Source organism: Mastigoproctus giganteus, chromosome 9 (assembly GCF_048544385.1).
Source record: "Mastigoproctus giganteus isolate SK-2022 chromosome 9, ASM4854438v1, whole genome shotgun sequence".
Classification (NCBI taxonomy): Eukaryota; Metazoa; Arthropoda; class Arachnida; order Uropygi; family Thelyphonidae; genus Mastigoproctus; species Mastigoproctus giganteus.
In genome coordinates this window covers 109,766,565-109,787,805 of record NC_143583.1, presented here as the reverse complement: position 1 = coordinate 109,787,805, position 21,241 = coordinate 109,766,565, and the positions used below count along the sequence as shown (strand labels likewise).

At 39.0% G+C, this 21,241-nt stretch overlaps 1 protein-coding gene across 1 annotated transcript in view; it reads right to left on the bottom strand.

Annotated features, from left to right (window-relative positions):
- Positions 1-21,241, bottom strand: part of LOC150080633 (solute carrier family 41 member 1-like) — a 227,043-nt gene that overhangs the window by 115,921 nt on the left and 89,881 nt on the right. The window contains exon 7 of the mRNA XM_090380764.1: positions 16,016-16,160. Coding sequence (XP_090236890.1) covers positions 16,016-16,160 — 145 coding nt within the window. The remainder of the gene's footprint in view (positions 1-16,015; positions 16,161-21,241) is intronic.

Genomic DNA, 21,241 nt, shown 5'->3' with positions numbered 1-21,241 from the left:
TAACAAAGATATAAAAAATAAACCAATAAAGACGTAAACAATAACATAAATTTTAAATACAATTAAAAACCTTTAGTGATTTAAAATAGCTAAAAACAGCAGACACGTTGTCATTGTCGGATAAAATCTGACTGAGTGTATATGGCTCAGTCAGATGGTTAAAAGCGGTAGAACGAGTGCTGCTAAAATCTGGACAGTCAATTAAAAGGTGTCTGATCGTTAAAATTGTGCCACAGGACACACACACATAGGAGGGTCATCAGCCCTCAGCAAAAACGAATGTGTCAAATGACTATGTCCTATGCGGGTCCGGGCAAGAACAACTTCCTCCTTACGATTCCTGCGCGGACTAGACTGCCACGGTTCAATTACAGGCTTTATACGATATAGTTTATTCCCAGTCTGTCTATTCCACAACTCCTGCCATTGGGAGTGTATCTTCTGCTGTACTGTTTGCCTGTAGTCTGTATAGGGGACTGACAGGCAGCGATTATTATTAGGGATTGCTGATTTGGCTGCCGTATCAGCCAAATCATTTCCCCTAATCCCAATGTGGCTGGGAATCCAGCAGAAGCGGATATCATATTCACGTTCTCGCAGGAAGTGAATCTTCTGCTGAATGCTAGACAGAACCGGATGAGGATTATACCTCACGGATATTAAAGCCTGTAACACACTGAGAGAGTCAGAATATAAAATGAACCGTTGGTATTGGCTTTCACTAATATGATCCAAGGCTAACTTTATAGCGTGCAGCTATGCAATAAATATGCTGCATTTAGAGGGAATCTGCTCCAATGTAGTGCTGTCTCTAAAGACAGCAGCAGATCCCACATATGATTCCGCCTTCGAGCCGTCTGTGTAGACTGGCGCGAAGTCAGAATGTTCAGCTCGGTGTGCTGAAAAAAGCTGCAGGTAGACAGACGATGGAGTGTCCGACTTTCCCCAATTTCTAAGGGACAAGTCACATGCCGGGACACGAGCATGCCAGGGTGGAAGGGGTTGCTTGGGTGTTTGGGCAACCTTGTCTACCTTTATATTAAGTTCTTTGAGTAGCTCTTGGACACGAATACCAAAAGGACGATTGGCAGTCTTACGGGTGTTGTACAAATTTTCCCATCGTGGCTCAAAAACGGTTAGCCACGTAGGGTGGTCTGGCAGGGATTTCAGTTTTAAAGCGTAGTTTAGAGACAACTGCTTACGTCGAAGCGATAACGGTGGTTCGTTTGCTTCGACGTATAAGCTCTGGACAGGAGATGTTCGAAATGCTCCAGTAGCCATACGTAGAGCCTGATGATGGACAGGATCCAGCCATCGAAGGGCACTGTCTCTGGCTGAAGAATATACTTGGGACCCATAATCTAATTTGGATCGCACAAGTGCACGGTAAAGCCGTAGAAGGGTGCATCGGTCTGCACCCCAAGAGAAAGAGCAGAGCGAGCGGAGCATATTAAGGCCTCTTGTGCACTTTGTGCGGAGTTGACGAATATGATCCAAAAAGGTCAGTTTTTTATCAAATATGAGTCCCTAGAATTTTGTGTTCGCTGCTACTGGAATAGCATTTTGTCCGAGCCTTAATTCAGGTTCAGGATGAAGATTACGCTTGCGACAAAAGTGTACGCAAACGGTCTTCTCTGGCGAGAACCTGAAGCCATTAGCAAGTGCCCAGGAATTCAGACTATCAATGGCTTTCTGCAGTTGTCTTTCAATAACCCTCATGTTGCACGACTGACAAAAAATGCTAAAGTCATCAACATAGAGGGCACTGTTTACAGTCGGAGGAAGTTGTTCTGTGATGGAATTTATTTTTATGGCAAAAAGCATGACACTTAATACTGATCCTTGTGGTACTCCCTCTTCTTGGCTAAAGGAGCGGGAGAGTGAGGATCCCACACGAACTTGGAACGATCGATTGGCTAAAAAGGATTGAATAAAAAAGGGGAGATGCCCTCTAAGGCCTAGGCTATGTAAATCTTTTAAAATGCCAAATCTCCAAGTTGTGTCATACGCTTTTTCCATGTCAAAGAACACCGACACCAAGTGTTCACGTTTTAGGAAAGCATCCCGGATGGATGCTTCCAATCTAATAAGTTGGTCCAAAGTGGACCGGTTCCTTCGGAAGCCGCACTGGATGTTGGAGAGAAGGTCATTTGATTCGAGATACCAAATTAAATGAGAATTAACCATTCTCTCCAGGATTTTGCACAGACAGCTAGTCAGAGCAATAGGACGATAATTGGTGGTGACTTTTGGATCCTTTCCTGGCTTAGGAAAGGCAAGAACGATTGCCTTTCACCAGGAGTCTGGAAACTGCCCTTCAGTAAAGATTCTGTTATACAGAAGGAGCAGACAATCCATAGATTTTGGTGAAAGATGTTTAATCATTTCATAATGGATGCCATCTGGTCCAACAGCACTTGCTTTAGAAAGAGCGAGGGCTCTTTTGAGTTCCTGAATAGTGAAATCCCCGTTGTAGGGATAAATGCTCTTAGATTTAAAGTTAAGTGCCTGTTTTTCGATTTTATATTTCAGGACCAGAAAGTCTAGGGAACACGAAGATGTTGCAGAGATGTTAGAGAATGTTTCCCCAAGAGCATTGGCTATTGCAGTTGGATCTGCAATAGCGCATCCATTATAATTTAGGATTGAAGAAGGGTGGGATGTATATTTCCCCTTCATTTTCCGGATTTTATCCCAGACTACCTTAGAGTTGGTAGACTGGTTAATAGATGATGTAAAACGGATCCACGATTCCTTTTGACTCTGACGACGGATGTAGCGTGCTTTGGCTCATGCACGTTTGAAGGCTATAAGGTTGTTCGTGGTAGAATATCGGCGAAATATCCCCCATGCTTTGTTTTGAGCCTTTTTTGCTGCTGTACATTGTGAATTCCACCAAGGTTTGGGAAATAGTGGAAACCGGGCAGATGTTTTTGGAACAGCATTCGTAGCTGCTTGGACAGTATTTTCTGTGATGCACTTAACTGCATCATTGATAGGCTCTTGACTGACTGTGATAAGATCAAAATTTGCCTGATGTTGGAAAGCAGTCCAGTCAGCCTGATCAATCTTCCACCGTGGTAACCTGAAGGGAAGACATGGCCTCCCGCTGTGTAACGAGGTTATCACAGGGAAGTGATCGCTTCCGTATGGATTCTCCTCCACTTCCCAGGTGAGTGAAGGGAGTAGAGAAGGGGAACAGATAGAGAGATCAATGGCAGAAAAAGTACGGGTAGGCATGTGGAAGGTGTTTGTTCCAGTATTTAGAAGGGAAAGGTCATTGTCATTGAGCATACGCTCTATGACTCGTCCCCTTCCGTTGATGTTAGCACTACCCCACAGGGTGTTATGTCCGTTAAAATCCCCGAGAAGTAAGAAAGGGGGAGGCAGCTGCGTTAGAAGATCATCAAGGTCTGCCTGGGTGATGTTAGTCCCAGGTGGCAAATAAATGGAGCACACAGTTATTAAAAATCCCACTGAAAGGCGAATTGCAACAGCCTCTATGCTGGTTGTAATTAGCAAGGGCTGCACTGGGGTCTGGTTACCCACAAGGATAGCCACTCCTCCATGTACAGAGCCATCCGCAATTCTATCCTTTCGAAAAAATGTGATATTGTGCATGGTGGGATCATCATTTGCCTTTAGATATGTCTCCTGCAAGCAAAAGCAGACTGGCTCGTGCTTTTGCAGGAGGGCCTTGATGTCATCAATATTTCGCCGGAATCCACGACAATTCCACTGTAGGAATTTAGCCATTATTTTGGCTTGGTGGGTCCATCAGGCGGCTTCCGAGGTGCTGAGGGCTTACTTTTATCAGTCTTGGATTTATCTTTTTTGGGGAAGAATGGACGCTGTCCCGTGTCCATTTCCTCCTCCGCAAAGAGTTCCAAGACTGAATCTTCGGGTACCTCCTTCTGCTCGACATCCATCTTTTCCTGGGTACTAGGGGGGGACTTCCCCTTTCTTATTCTTTTCTTTCATAATTATCTTTGTTACTTGTGGAGCATTAGGAGGTACCGATATAGGAGTGGCAGCTGATTGGTCCTTCTGTGCAGGTTTTTCAGAACTTAAGAGATACCGCGTGATGGGAGTGAAAGACTCCTTTGGAGGAATGGTCATGTCCGTCTGAGTTCCGACGGAACATCTCCCTGCTACCTTCTGGGCGTAGGTAGGTTTGTTGATATTCAGGGGTTTGACCGATTTCCTTGCCGCCTGGTATGATATATTTAGCTCTGCCTTCAGCCGTTGGATTTCTTTTTCTTCTTTCCACCTCTGGCATGCTCGTGAGTAGGCCGGGTGTTCGCCTTCACAGTTAATACAGGTGGGCTTTGCGGCTGAACATGCTGTTGTTTCGTGGTCCTTTGCACCGCATCGAGCGCATGCAAGGACTCTACGGCAGGCCATTTGAGAATGTCCATACTTCTGGCATTTAAAACACCGTAAAGGGTTTGGAATGTATGGACGCACTGAACAGTTGATGTATCCAGCTTTAATCTCGTCAGGAGGTTTAGGAGAGTTAAAAGTCAGGATAACGTTCCTGGTTTTAACAATTTTTCCATCCCTTCATGCAGTAATTCTCTTGATGGCAATAACTCCCTGGGGTTTTAATTCGGAGCAGATTTCCTACTCGGTTACGTCGAGAAGGTCCCACTCCGAAATGACACCTCTCGATGAATTGAGTGTTCTGTGTGGTGTCACTGTTATAGGGATTCCTCCGATTGATGTTACTCGGAGTAGATGTTCTGATTGCCTGTCATTTTTAGTTTCAATTAAAAGGTCTCCAGAACGAAGCCTCTTAACTGATTTGGGTGAACCTGCTAACCCATCTAACCCTTTTTGGATAAAAAAGGGCGACATTTTACCAATTGGTTTTTCACTGTTGGCATGTATAATTAGGAACCTTGGGACAGGCCCTGATGGTAGTTTGGTTCGCTGCCTCTTTTTAGCAATACTGCTATCAGTGTCTTTGTCATTGTTTTCAGATAGGGACCGGGTTGGAGCTCCTGAAGAAATAAGTTTATCAGGATTCATTGAGTTTTTTAAAGTGTTCAGTGCCCCGGCTCCCCACCCACCACGGAGCCCAAAGGGACGCCCACTACCCGGCATGCAATAAATGCGCTCGGGAGTGGAACGCCACGGCTACCCAGACACTATACCCGCACTTCCTCCAGCCTGAATCCTGTCCCTCGGACCATGAGGGTAGGGGCTTGGCATTGACACGGCTGACCCTCGCAGGCGAGCCTACTAGCCGATTGATCCTAGCCGGGCCTTCCAGGACCACCCGTCTTGTCGAAGCAGGGGCCAAAGTGGTGTATTGAAGCTGGGCCCCTCAACCACCAGGATCCCCCTTTCCGAATTTCCACGGGTCGCAGCGCACGGCAAACACGCCGGATTCCATTGATGTAAGCCTGGAACCTGGGCTGTGGATCCCAGTGACGCTAGTCTGAAGTCCAGCAGCACCACTGGGAGGTCCCCTCACCACATACAGGTGCCCACGTCGAGGGGGGATAGACGTGAGGAAATTTGCCTTTAGCCAGCGGGTGGATGGTTGGTGGAATAGACTTCCATCCCTTGTCGTGGAAGTTGATAGCCTAAATAAGTTTTAGGCTCAGCTGGACAGGTATTTCGAACGAACAGAGAGGTGAAGTGGAAGTGGTTATTTTTATTTATTTATTTATTTTTTATTTATTTATTTATTATTTTTTTTTTTTGGCTGATGCTGCATAAGCTTGCTTTCTTGCATCAAATGCCTCTACTAATGCTAATGCTAATTACACTACCTAGTTTTACATTATGCCTTACACTATCAAGTTAGAGATATACATAATGCTATTCCATATCGATACTACATAATGGCAGCAAGTTTTGAATGGTACAAACAGGGAGGAAAATGCCAGAAGTTTATCAAACTGTAACAGGGTGCTTAATCATTTTGTAATAACTGACAGCAAAGTGGAGAAATTGTTGAATTTAAACATAAAAAAGGCACCTGTGCAGATGGAATCTATCCAGTTATATTGAAGGAGGCAGCAAGGGAAGTAAGCAAACCCTTAAGCGATGTATCCCCAATTCACAAAGGGGAATCTAAGGATGTCATGAATAATTACAGATCAGTTAGTTTAACTTCTGTTCTGGGAAAAATAATGGAGTCACTGGTTAAAGATGCATTACAGGATCACCTAGGCCAGGTGTGTCAAACTCATTTCTGCGCAGGCCATTTTGTGTGATGGTATGATTTTCGCGGGCCGCATAAAATTTTCTAAAATATTATATATTGATTCAGGATTCAGTAGCATAATCAGGATAATTAAAACTCACATGTAATTAACATTTAAATTTTTATTCAGATCAATAGAATACAAGTAATTTAGAATTTAGTATGTATAGTGAAGAAATGGGAGTAAAGTGGCTGTTGATGAACTGGTAACCAAAGGAGAGCAAGGTAGCCAAAGTAACACACCTCTATTAGTTACAATTTATTAGGAAACGTTTTGGAAATTGCTACAAAGACTGAAGATGGATTTTGTAACAATAACAATTTCTGAAACGTTTCCTAGTAAATTGTAACTAATAGAGGTGTGTTACTTTGGCTGCCTTGCGCTCCTTTGGTTTTAGTACAGTAATACCCCAAAGTTATGCGATAGGTGGGTCCGACGAAAATCGCTTAAGTCGAATTCACATAAGTTGGGGTACAACTTTGCATATAAATACATATAAAAAATTTTGTTTAATTGGGACCAAGAACTAACAAAAACACTAGTTTAGAAGAAAAATATTTAAAAAAATTGCAGTTCTTTATATATATTAATACAAAATATGTATTAAAAAATAAATGAGTTACGTAAAAAAGTTATTTCGATGTCGATGGCTTCATAAAATCTAACAAATTCGTCTGATGACATAGCGCCTTCTTTTTTTCACGCAGAATTTCTTCTTAGCAAGCTAATACTTTTTTATTCCTTGCTTTGTAGCTATAATGCGTTCTTCGATGGAGTCTATGTTTTCTAAAATTTTTAAGCCCTTTTCAATTGAGCTGAGACCTTCTGTCAAGCTTGCAATTGTCATGTGCTTTTCTGGTGGAACTGGGTCTGAAGTGTCTGATACTTCAATGACGTTTTGCTCATGCATCTCCATGAGCTCCATTGTCGGCTCCTGACAATGTGAATCCAACAGCTCGTTGACATCATCACCATCGACTTCCAAATCTAATTGCCTGGCAAGATTAACAACTGCTATCACATGAGTGACATGATCAGTTTCTGGCATTGTTTTCATCTCGTTTTTGAAAAAAAAATGGAGAAAGTTTCTTCCAGACACCATTCAATGTTTTTTTGTGAATTTCTTCCCAAGATTCTTCAATGATTCTTATGGCATCTAAAACATTGAATCGTTTCCAAAAGTCTTTAACAGATATCTCACTATTTTGTCTCATAGCTTGATTCAGACATGCAAACGAACGCCTCGTGTAGTAAGTTTTGAATGTTTTGATGACTCCCTGGTCCATCGGTTGAAGCAAGCTGGTTGTGTTTGGAAGCAAAAACACAACTTTCACACGTGGGTAGAAATTAATTAGGGTGGCAGGAGTGCATTGGGTGACTGGGTGCATTGTCAGTAAGAAGCATCACTTTAAACGGAATCTGTTTAGACTTGCAATAACGTTCGACTTCGGGTATGAAGTGGTGACCAAACCAGTCCTCAAAAACAGAAGCTGTCATCTAAGCTTTATGATTTGACTTACAAATCACTGGTAAGCTAATTTTAGATATATTTTTTAAAACTCTTGGGTTTTTGGAGTGATAAATTAAGAAAGGTTTCAACTTGCAGTCACCTACTGCATTCCCGCCAACCATCACTGTCAATTGGTCTTTGGAAACCTTAACGCCTGGAAAGGTTTTTTCTTCACGCGCAATAAAAGTTCTTTTAGGCATCTTCTTCCAGAACAGGCCAGTCTCATCCACGTTAAATACGGTTTCACTGTTATAGTCACCTTCTTCTATCATAGCCTTGAGTGTCCCAGGAAAAGAAGATGCAGCTTATTTATCGGCACTTACTGTCTCTTCACTCTCCGCGATACTGTGCCAGTTACAGTGAGTTTTAAATCAGTTGAACCAACCGTTACTAGTTACAAAGTTTTCATCTTTGCCCGCCTCCCCAGCTTCTTTCAACCTCTCAAAAATCAGCTCAGCTTGATACCACACAGTGTTCCGATCGACTGGACAATTCTTCACTTTTTACTTGATTATCACACCATAATTTCAGCATTGTTTCCATCTCAGCAATAATACCATGACGTTTACAAATTATGCTTGAGTTCAAGGATTGAGCATTTTTCACTGCTTCGAGAATTCTTTCTTTATCTTTTATGATTATTCTTACTGTGGATTCCGGTAGCTCAAACTTCTTTGCCAATTCACAAATTTTCATTCTGCTATCAAAATCCTTGATAATGTTAAGTTTACATTCCAAAGATATTGTTTTCCTTTTCTTACTAGGTGCAGGAGAATTTGATTTACTTCGTTTGAATGACAGTTTTTTTAAGGTTTAGAAAACCTATAACAAAACAATCTTAACTTTGGTCGATTGTAGAATCGTAATTGTGCACGTAGAGTTCGCGCGAAACACGTCCAATGCATATCACAGCAAAAAAAAAAAAATCAAGAACCGTGTAACTCTGAATTCGCATAAGTCAGGGTATTACTGTATATATAATTGTTATATTATTATTTTTATTTAAAAATTAAATATTCAATATATTTATGAAAATAATTAATTTGTTTTCCCGGAAACCTGCCAGCATTTACCCCCTACTAGTTTTTCAACATCAGCAGTCAAAGACTGGGAACATACAATTTTCAGTATGTCAGAAAGATGTTTATCTGTCAATCTCGATCTATACGCTATTTTATTTAATTTCATACATGAAAATAATTGCTCGCATAAGTATGTACTCCCAAAGTTGCACATAATTTGTACAGCAAACTTTTTAATTTCCGGGTATTTTTCACCTAAGTAAGAATATATTTTTGGAATTTCTACTTCTCGACATTTGTCTTTCAAAAATGAATCATTTTGGAAATCAATTAATTCCAGTTGAATCAAAGTGGGAGCTTTTTCAATTTCAAATGAAAAAGGTCCAATAAAAAGAGAAAACATATCTTCTAACTCTTTAAAATCATTAAAACGCTTATCGAATTCGTTTTTGATTTCCTTAATTTTGTCACAATATTGTGAGAAAGAGCAATTTTGATTTTGTGTTTTTAACTGCTCACAAGTAGGATAATGGGTCAAAATGTATTTTTTTTAAATGATTTTTAAACAACGTTAGTTTTTTACTATTGCGTTGTACATGTTCGTTATTAACTTATTTTTACCTTGCAATGAAATGTTAAGATTATTGAGGTGGCTTGTAATAGCAATTAAAAATGCCAACTCCTTAATCCACAAAGGATTTTTTATAACTGATACATTTTCATTTTTCATTTCAAGAAAATCTGTTATTTCCTCCAAAAGCATATAAAATCTCTTTAAAACTTTGTGGCATGATAACTATCAAACTTCTGTATAAGGAAGATCGTCGAACTCAGATTCGAAATCTTTAAGAAGAGAAGTAAATTGCCGATGGCTGAGTGCTCTCACTCGAATAAAGTTGATTGTTTTTGTTATGTACTATTTTCAATACATCGATGTACTGTTTTCAATACATCGTCCATTTTTAATATTTTTAAACACAGAACTTGTTGATGAATAAGGCAGTGGACAGCCATGGTTTTTGGTTTCAGGTGACAGCCATGGTGGCAGGTGAAAATCCTCGATTTTCACCTGTCATTGATTTAGCACCGTCAGTTGTTACAGACACAAGTGTGTCAAGTGGAAGCTTACACTTTTCTAAAATGCTCTACACAGCAGCAAAAATATCTTCGCCAGTCGTAGTTCCAAAAAGAGGGATATCTTCCAACAATTCTTCGGTGATCCTCATGTTATTATCGCAACCACGAAAAAATACAGCAACTTGAGCAACATCTCGTATATCTGTACTTTCGTCAATCGCAATTGAAAAGAACAAGACTTCTGTAAATATATCCTGTAGTTATGAACTGATGTTATCTGCCATTTTGCTAATTCTCTTTACCACTGTATTTCTTGATAATGAAATATCGCAAAATGATTGCACTTTTTTCAGGACAGATGATTTCAGCTGCTTTTATCATACATTCTTTAATTAAGGAACCATCCGTGAATGATTTTGAACGTTTTGCTAACAAATAGCTTATTTCGTAACTTGCTCTTACTATTGATTCATTAGTTTCATGAATTTTGTAAATACTTGTTGTTGACTATGAAGTGTTTCTTCATTGTTTTTAATTTTTCTTCTCTTATTTTTCCTTCGAAGCCCGAATATTGTTCCTTATGATTAGAGTTATAATGCCGCTTAATGTTGTATTCTTTAGCAACACTAATATTTTCCTTACAAATTAAGCATGTAATTTTACTGTTCACTTCCATACAAAAATAGTTCAGCTCCCACTTTTCTTGGAATTTTCTTCCCTCGTTATCAATTTTTCTTTTCTTGACTGGTGTTGAAAGCGACATTTCCTATATAAATTCTATAGTTGAAATTAAAATTATAAAAACGATTACTTAGGTATTTTTTAAATTATAGATAGCAAACACAACATAACAGATCCTGACAAAGAAATTAGTACGAATGAAGTATCTTTTCGATAAAATTATAAATAATGCTGCATTTGCAATATTGTAATATCAGTTTAAATGTAAAAGAAATTTAGATTAAGATTTCTCCATTTAAAAAATATTTTAAAAAATAAAATGTAACTCTTTTATTTTTAAAGAAATAAACTAAAAAGTTACAATGTTATTTAAAGATAACAATTTCAATTTTCATTAATTTGAAATTACTATTTATATTTTTAGTTCTTTCTAATCAAGGCTCCATCAATCCAGTCTTTTTTTAAAATTATTATCAATTAAAATGACTATTTTTATATTTACTACAGAGGTTTTTTAATCCTTATATTCTAGATTATAAATAGGTACTTTAATTGTTTACTTTAGCATTTTATTTTTGGGCATCGCGGGCCACAAAAATTTTGTCGCAGACCGCCAGTTTGACACCCTAGATCTAGACAAATATGATGTGGTTATAAAGGTATATACTATGATGTGGTTATAAAGTAACTGGATACAAAAAATAATTTTCACATCATATACTTGGATTTCAGGAAAATCCTTTGACACTGTTGTGCATGGAAGATTACTGTACAAATTGGAGCAGTATGGTATTAAGGGTAAGTTGCTACAATGGATAAAAGGGTGGTTGAGTGGGAGAAGACAGAGACTGGTAATCAGTGGATGCTGCTCTTCATGGACTAATGTTATTAGTGGAGTCCCCCAGGGTTCAGTGTTGGGGCCACTGTTGTTTTGTATATTTATCAATGATATTGATGAAGGTATATCAGGCTTAATGTTGAAGTTTGCAGATGATACAAAAGTTGGCAGGGTTGTTAATGACAGTAATGGTAGTGTGCTACTGCAATAGGATCTAGAAAATTTGGGCAGATGGGCTGAGCAGTGGCAACTGAAATTTAACATTGACAAATGGAAAGTACTGCATGTGTGTAGCAGTAACCCAAGAGAAATATACCAAATGTGTGTGGTACTACACCCAGGGAGATGGAGAATGAAAAACACCTAATTATGCAGTCAGATATGAATTTCTCAGAGCAGCGCAGACATGGAGGGGATTATCCCTTTGTATAAGACAATGGTCAGGCTGCACCTTGAGTACTGCTGAATTCTGATGGGATTCTTCCGCTTGCTCAGATTACGAACATGAGGGGACATAAATTCAAATTGAGACAGTTGTAGAATAGATGTGCGGAAATCTGCATTTAGTCAGCAGGTGGTCGATTGCTGAAACAAACTTCCATCTGTTGTTGTGGAAGTTGATAGCTGAAATAAATTCAAGGAGGAACTGGACAAACTTTTAGAGGGAATGGATGTTTGAAATTGTTTTTTTTTTTTTTTTTTTTTAGTTGATGCTACATAAGCTCATACACTTGCTTTCTTACATCACATGCCTCCATTACTACTACTACTATCACCAAGTTGTGATCTCAGATGCACAGAGGCCCACTGACCTCAACTGTGTACTTTGAAGGGTTGTTTGTGAGAAAAAAGATCAAGAGTGTTGTCAGTTTGGTTAGGAAGTCTGCAGTCACAGCAGAGATTTGTTAAGAGGTGATCTTGTCTGACCAAGCTGAATGGATACTATGATTCAGTAACAAAGAAAATGATGCAAAAAATAATAATTTTGACATCATATCCTTAGATTTCAGAAAAGCTTTTGGAATTATGGTCATTACAAGTAAGTTACTGATATAGATAAAAGGCTGATTGAGCAGAAGGAGACAGATTGGTTATTAATGGGCACTGTTCTTCTTGGGCTAATGTCATTTGTGGAGTCTCCTAGAATTCACTGCTGGACCCATTATTTGTACATCGTCGACATTGCTGTCAACCAGTAATATTGCTGTTACTGAAAGTTATTGGTTATGTTAACTGCTGGACCCATTACTGTTTTCAATATTTATTAATGATATCAATGAAGGTATATCAGGCTTAATGACTAAGGATGGCAGGGTGGTTAATGACAGTATTCAGCGCATGCTGCTGCAAAAGATCTAGAAAAATTAGTCAGCTGGGCTGAGAAGTAGCAATCGAAGTTTAACACTGACATATGCAGGTTACTGCATAGGGGCAGCAGTAGTAGAAGAATCACACCTTGTTGTATAAGGCAATGGTCATGCCACTGAGTACTGCATAGATGTCTTAAACCATTATTTTAGGAAGTATATTGATCTGTGGGAATGGATGCAGAGAAGGACAAGATTACTGAGAGGAACAAAATGTTATTCTTACCAAGAAAGGCTTCAATTCTGAAAATTACAGTATCTGGAAACTAGGTACATCAGTGAGGAAATATGATTGAGATGCTTAAGGCTTTGAATGGACAGAGTACACTAAATGCTGATGGCATCCTTCCCCTTGCTCACACAACACACATGAGCATGAGGGGGCATAAATTTAAACTGAGTAAGGATAGTTGCAGGATAGATGATTTGCTTTTAGACAGCGCATAGCTGCTGACTGTTGGAACAAACTTCCACCTGGTACTGCAGAAGTAGATAGTATGAATAAATTCAGGGAAGAACTAAACAACCTGTTAGAAGATCCAAAGGGTACTAGGAAAGTTTTGCAATATGACACAACAATGAATCACAGGAAGCTGCTTGTTGTTGCTGCATGTTGAGACATGTTCATACGTGCATAGTAGCCGCCGGGCCAAGTCGATGGGCTCAGTTATTCATTAGTAGTGAGAGTGTAAATTGCTTGCGATGGCATCGTGGTCACGAAATGAGATAAGGACAGTTTTGCGGTATAATTTCGTGCGTGGTTTAACCATAGACCAGTGCTTAGAAGAAATGACTCTTGCACTAGATGATGATTGTCCACATTGTACAACAATATTCAGGTGGTATAGAGAATTCCAAAGGGGAAATTTCACTCTGGAGGATTCTGAGAGGCCGGGAAGGCCACGAACGTCAGTTACGGAGGAAAACGTTACTGCTGTGAGGAAAATGCTTGACGGAAACAGGCGAGTGACCTACCAACAGATAGAGGATACTTTGGGCCTAAATGCACCAGCAATTCGTTCGATTCTGCAAGATCATTTGCACGTGAAGAAACTTTGTTCTCTCTGGGTGCCGCATCAACTGACTGAAGAGCAGATGACACGACGTGTGACTTGGTGCCGGGAGATGTTAAAAAAGTTTGATAAGGGACAATCTCAGTATGTGAACAACATCGTGACAGGTGACGAGACTTGGCTGTACTATTACGATCTGCCGACCAAGGCTCAGAACAAAGTTTGGGTCTTTGATGATGACGACACACCCGTAATTGTCAGAAAATCCCAATCTGTAAAGAAGAAAATGATAGCTGTATTTTTCAAATCGAGTGGAATTGTGGAACGTGTCGTTTTGGACACGCAGAAGACAGTCACAGCTAAGTGGTATACTGAACAATGCCTGCCTAAAGTCATTGGATCTATGAAGAACCTGCGGCCAAAGTCAAGAATGGACACCTGGTACCTCCATCACGATAATGCTCTAGCTCACCGCGCCAAAGCCTGCACCGAATATTTGACCACGACAGGACTGAAACTTCTCGAGCACCCTCCCTACAGTTCAGACCTTGCTCCCTGTGACTTTGCACTGTTCCCGCATGTGAAAATGAAGCTAAAAGGGAGGCGGTTTTCTAGTGATGAGGACCTTCTACGGGCTTGGGACAACCCTTTGTATAGACTGGTTATCACTGTTTTTTTTTTTTTTTTTTTTTGGCTTATGCTGTATTGTTATCACTTGCCACTATTAATACTAATACTTCAATTCAGTTCAGTGTTGTTCACTTTATCACCAGTGTTTAAATGTATTTCAATATTTAAATGTAACAATTATTATTATATTTGATGGAGTTTTGCTTCCTTTTAGGTTGCATGTATTTATATTTTTTGTGTAATTTCAGCATTTCATCACAAATGAAGTAGAACAGCATTGCTTCTTTTAATAATTATTCTGTAAATGTTTTCAATTCAACATTTGATGTTTCAAACATATTTGTACATCGCCGACAATGCTGTCAACCAGTAATATTGCTGTTACTGCAAGTTATTGGTTACCATTTATGTTATGATTGCAAATAAATCATCTACATGTGCAAGGAATGATCAACAAGTTAAGAGACCAACTTTTTATCATTAAATTGCAACCTCGTAGTGACATCGCAACACATTTGGTGACTCATCTTGACACAGTAACACAATCACTCATTTATCTCCACTCAGGCTCTGAATTAGCACAAGTTGAAAAGAAGTGTTTTATGTGTTTTCATCACATTTTAAAATGAATGATTTTAGTAAGCAATGAATTGTATCAAATTTTGATCAATGTTTAGCTGTCTGCAAAGTTGATAGCAAAACTGATATTTCTTATGAAACATGTCAATCAATTTTAAAACAAGATTTTGGAATGCAATGTGTTTCAACTATGTTCATGCTTCACATTCTCACTAATGATAACAAAGAACAGAGTTCTTGCATATCAGGATTTTCAATGTGCTTGTGTTGTTGCACCCTACTTTGCTTCTTCCATCACTAGTGATGAATTATGGTGTATGACTAAGATCTGGAAACAAAGGTCCAGTCCTCTCAATAAAAGGCTCCAGCTTCTTTATGGCTCCAAAAAAGCAAGACAATCTTGATCAAATATGAAGATCCTGCTTAACACATTTTTTGACTCACAGAGCAGTGTTCTTTCTCAGGGAATTGCCACTTACATTGCAGCAACATCCTTGCACCCTTGGCATGCTCTATTCAAGAATTTATTTGAAATACTTTATCACTGTGGTACCCCATCTGCCAAACTCACCAGATTTAACTTCCTGTGATATGTATTTTTAGCCCCTCCAAGCTTAACACCTCCTTAAAAGGATTTGCAATAACTGAGAAAATCATTCAGAACATGAGAACTATCAGATATGTTTCCAGAAATTGCAGAAATGTTGGTAGCTGTGAATATGATATCAAGGAGATTACTTTGAAGGTGATCCACCCAAATAGATAGTAAGCTTTGTCATGTCCCAAATATTAGTTCAGTTCCTGAACTTTATGATTATGCCTCATAGCTGAGAGTGCTGTTTTAATCAGGGCTCAAAATGGATTGGAGTGTACTGGAATGCTGTTCCTATTCATCACATGCAATATCATGTACATATTTAATTATTAAAAGTAAGATATTTCATTAAAGTTTTCCGTTTCAACCTCTACTTTTTATTCAATCAAGATTTGACAAATTTTACAAAATGAACAAAATATGTAATGTTTTTGTTGTTCCGTGCAGTAAGAAAAATAAATACTAATATTACAATGTAACTATACCTGGTAATAACTACAGCTATCAGGACAGGAATCCACCCTGTGAATACAATGTTCCTAACATATTTATTTTGTAAAGCTACAAAGGCCCAAAGTGGAACAAGAAGTAGCAAGATGCCAGCTAAAATGGCTGCAGGAAAGAGCTGATCTGAAAAGAAAAAGTTGCTAAAATGAATATATACATCAAATCTATATATTCATTTTAAGCTTGGATAAAATTATTAAATGTTTTTAACTAGCTATTAAACAACATTAAGAAATTTTTTCTACCAGCTATTTTGGGTTTATTTGATTTAATTTTCAGCTGATCATCTATATAATAATTTGCTTATGTCCCTCCCTCGCTCCAGACTGCTTTTTGAACTTGAATAATTCAAAGGCTAAACAAGCTTTTGACCTGATTCCTTTAGCAATAGGTTTTATTTAGCAGTAAAATTGAGAAAAAAAAAAAATTTCCAAAAAATTTTCCAACCAGTTTTCAAATCCTGAGAATTGATTTAGCTCCAAGTGAAACTAACTTGCTGTTTAGGTTGAAGATAAGACAATTTCTTCACTTTTTTCCATCACAATCAACAAATCTCAGGGTCAGACTTTGAATAAAGTTAGCATTTTTGCCCACGGACAATTTTATGTAGCAGTTTCCAGATCCAGAATACATGAAAAAAATTATCAAATTGCATTTTTATCCAAGTCCATCCCACTGATGCCTTGGCTAGCAGCAAAGGGAGCAAAGGGAAAGGTTTTTGTAATTACTTCAATATTAATCATTACTTCTTCTCTGAAACTTCTTCTTCTTTTAATGCTGCCGAATGGCGTTTGCGACTTCGTTTTGATATTGTTCTCTGTCTAGCGCTGCGTGTAGAATTTGTGCTGTTGTCATGTGAAGCCAGGTGTTGATGTTATCTAGCCATGCCATTTTCGGTCTGCCTGGGCGTTTCTTGCCTTCGATCTTTCCCTCCAGGGTGAGTGGTAGTAGGTGATATTTTTGTTGGTTCCTAGCGATGTGACCTAGGTATTTGCATTTCCTGCTGATGATGGTTTTGAGCAGGTCCCGTTCCGTGTGCATGTCCTGCAGGACCTGCGCGTTGGTTATCTTGGCTGTCCACGGAATTTTCAGCATTCTTCGGTAGAGCCACATTTCGAAGGCCTGGAGCTTTTTTGTAGTGGCTGATGTTAGAGTCCAGGTTTCTACACCGTAGAGCAGTATTGGCCAGATGTAGCATTTCAATGTGCGTAATTTGAGCATGATGTTCAAGCTTCTGTCGGTGAGCAGGGTTCTCCATTTGGTGAATGCCTGCCTGGCTTGTTCAATTCTGCTTTTGATTTCGACCTCATGGTTCAGCTAGTCATCAATGAATACTCCGAGATACTTGAAGCGGTGTATTTGCTCTAATTTTTCGTTGTTTAGTTTGATCGTGATATTGCTTGCAGTCCTGCTGACCTTCATCACCTTTGTTTTCTTTTTGTTGATTCGTAGCCCCCATGCTTGGCTTTCTATGTCCACTTCGTTCAAGATGGTCTGTAAATCTGGTTCTGAATCCGCTATTAGTGCTGTGTCATCGGCATATCTTAAGTTATTGATGTAGTGTCCGTTAACTTTTATGCCGATGTTCTTGTCAGCTAGTGTTTGGTCGAAGATCATTTCCGAATAGATGTTAAAAAGAATGGGAGATAATGGACAGCCTTGCCGGACGCCTTTTTTTATTGGAATTGGGTCTGTCAGGTCGTTGTCATAGCGAAGCCGGGCTGTTTGATTCCAGTAGAGAGTTGTAATAAAGTTGATATCATTGTTTTCAAGCCCAAGTTTTCTCAGTCGGTCAATTAGGCGGTCGTGGTCTACTGAATCGAAGGCTTTCTCGTAGTCAATAAAACATATATACACGTCTTTTTGATGTTCATAGCACCTTTGTAGCAATATTTGTAAACAGAAAATTGCTTCTCTGGTGCCTAATCCCCTGCAGAATCCGAACTGTGTGTTTCCTAGTGCACTTTCGCACTTACATCTTATCCTTTGCTGAATCACCTTGAGGAAGACTTTTAGCACCTGGCTCATTAGACTGATCAGCTTGAAATCTTCGCATTTCCAGCTGGTAGCCTTTTTTGGTAGGGCCACAAAGATGGATTGGAGCCATTCGGATGGAATGTCGTTGTTGTTGTAGATTTGATTGAACCATTTCGTTAGTTGTTGGATGTTGCTGTAGTCTAGTTGTTTCAGCAGTTCCACATGAATCTGATCAGGTCCAGAGGCCTTGCCTGGCTTTGTTATTCGGATGGCATGTTCCACTTCAGATGTTAATATGTGGAGATTGTCTTCCTGTGTTTGTTGTTGAGTTTCTGCCGGTTTTCTGTTGGTGCCGAACAGATTGTATATATAGCTCTTCCAGGTGTCGAGTTTGGCTTGTTTGCTTAGTATAGGTTGATTGTTGTCCGTATATAAACTTGGGATAGGAGCCGGTTTGTAGATGTTTCCAGCTTCTTTAAGCTTCTTGTGCAGGTTATAGTTGTCATTTTTCTTGATTAGGTCTTCGATTTCTGCACACTGATCTTCTATCCATTTTTCCTTCGCCTTCCGGATTTCCTGTTTGAGCTTTTGTTGTATTTCTTTGTATTTTTCCAGGTTGTTGTTGCTTTTGAATATTCTCCTTTCATCCATTAGGTCTAGTATGTGCTGGGTCATCCACCGTTGTTTCTTTTTCGACGCCTGATGTCCTAGCAGGGTTTCTGCTGTTTCATTGATGCACTGTTTGAGTGAACGCCCGAATGCTTGCACGTCTGTTGTTACTGCTTCGATCGATCGGATTGTAGTGTTGAGATGAAGCTGTACTTGTCGCCTGTTGGCGGTGTTCTTCAGTTTCTCCAGGTCGATTCTTTTTGTTGTGCTTGTGCGTTTGACTGCTCGTAATTTGAGACGTAGTGTTGCTATTACTGGGTTATGGTCTGATGATATGTCAGCTCTGGGGTAAGTTTTTGCCTTGAGGACACTTGACTTATATCTGATGTTGATTAAAATGTAGTCAATTTGGTTCCTGACGATATTGTTGTCAGAGTCTTGTGGTGAGGTCCAGGTGTATAGTCGACGAGGTGGTAGTTTGAACGAAGTGTTGGCAATGCTAAATTTTTCTTCTTGGCAGAACTGGATGAGTCTGTCGCCTCGTTCATTCCGTGGCGACAGACTCGTTTTAGCAGTTTTAACAAAATATTCACCATGGGTATTCTAGTTTAATATAAAGAGAGTGTATAATTGTTTAAAAAAGGTTTATTATACTCAACACAGTTATTATGCTCTAAAGGAGTCACACTTTATGATAATTTCTTATGGTAACTAGACCAGTACCACAGCTTAAATAATTTAAATTTAGTAGTGGCAAGTAATGCAAGCACATACAGCATCAGTCAAAAAAACTATGCACATCCTCTATCTATCCCCTCTAATAATTTGTCTAATCCTTCCATAAATTTATTCAAACAACCCACTTCCACAACAGCAGGGAAAGTTTGTTCCAAAATCACTCTCTGGCTGAAAGTAAATTTTCATGTATCTATCTGGCAACCTTCATTTTTCAATTTAAATTTATGTATTTATGTCTCCTTGTGTATGTGTCATCCAAAAAATAGTAAAGATGCTAGCAACATTTAGTTTACTAAATTTATTTAAAACCTTAAACATTTAAATCAGTTCTGTCTAGTTTCCATATGTTGCAATTTGTACAACTGAAGTCTTTCGTGGTGAGAATACCCTTTTGTGATACTGATTAATCTTATTCTTTTCTGCACCTGCTTTTCGGACTTTTATGCAGTATTCAAGGTGTGAGCTCAAGGTTGGGGCCAGCAACTCAGGTTACTAAGATGGTGGCCCCACCTTCCAAGCACTTCAAATAATTCCACATTCAAACTCCATCAGGTCCTTCCATCAGATACTACCACCACCACCCAGATGGCACCATTTCAAGGCTTATTGGCCCATCATTGGTGGGCGTACAGGTACCCTTGTGTTGGAATCATGCCAACCCAGTTATGAAGTATAACTCCATAATATGAGAGATGCCAAATGGTGTATATAGTAATAATACTAAGAAAAAATGAACACAAAATGCATAAAAATAAATGAAAAACATAATTTTCCCCAGTTTTTTTAATATAAATACACTTTACTTAGTAAATAAATACTTTAGTTAATGTTTTATGAATATATAGACTGAAAAACAAAGTATGTAAGGTTATATCATTCCCTTTACATTGTACTAATACAAAATGCTGTTGTGGACTTACATTTCACTGTTATGGAATTACATCCGTTCTGAAATAGTCATGTAATTTTTCCTGGAACTAATGACAGTGTTTTCTCATCACATAATTCTTAATAGTGGTCAGATGCAATAAACGAAGATGTTCACTCTCACCCTGATGCTCTAACCACGCCATCACCTCAAGCACTTTGTTAATTTCTGGTGCTTTTTTTCTTACACAAATCATCCACATTATACTCTGAGTCACTCCCTATGTCACTGGCCTTTTGTTTGTCGATTGTCTTTCCAATGTTCACAGAGACTGCCATTTCTTCCTTGCTCAGGTAATGCACAACTTCTGCATCCACCTCAATCCAAGCAGCCAGATCATTTGCTCCAAGACTCCCATCAAGTACATTACATGCAGCCCTTGCTTCTTGTTCTGAAAATGCTGCTAATTCAAGGTTATTGTTAGTGATATCATCTTTCCCAATACATTTTTTCCAACGGTTTTAAATTTTCCAAATGCAGATTTGCTGTTGAGCTTACTTTCTCCCGCACTAATACAATATTCTATGCACCTTTCAGTGTTAATGTTTTCAGAAATTCTAGAACATGAATTTCTGAGTTCACAACAACAACAAATAGCTCACTATGAGAGTAGGCTTTGATGGCTCAAATAATGCCTTGATCCATGAGCTGAATTAGTGCAGTTGTGTTCCTTGGCAGAAACACAACTCTTATTCTTGCCATCTTGCAATTTCAGGGTATCAGCCGAAGAATGAGCTGGACAGTAATCCAACAGTAACTGAGCCTTTTTTTCAAGTTTTTTTGGAAAACAAGTGGCATCTCATCAATAGTACAAACTCACTTTCAAACCATGAAGCAAAAATATCACTCGTCATCCAAGCGTTGAAGCTATTTTTATAAATCAGAGGTAGTGATTTCATGTTGATATACTTAAAACACCAGAGACTTTGACTTTCAATCCGCAGCCTGCCTG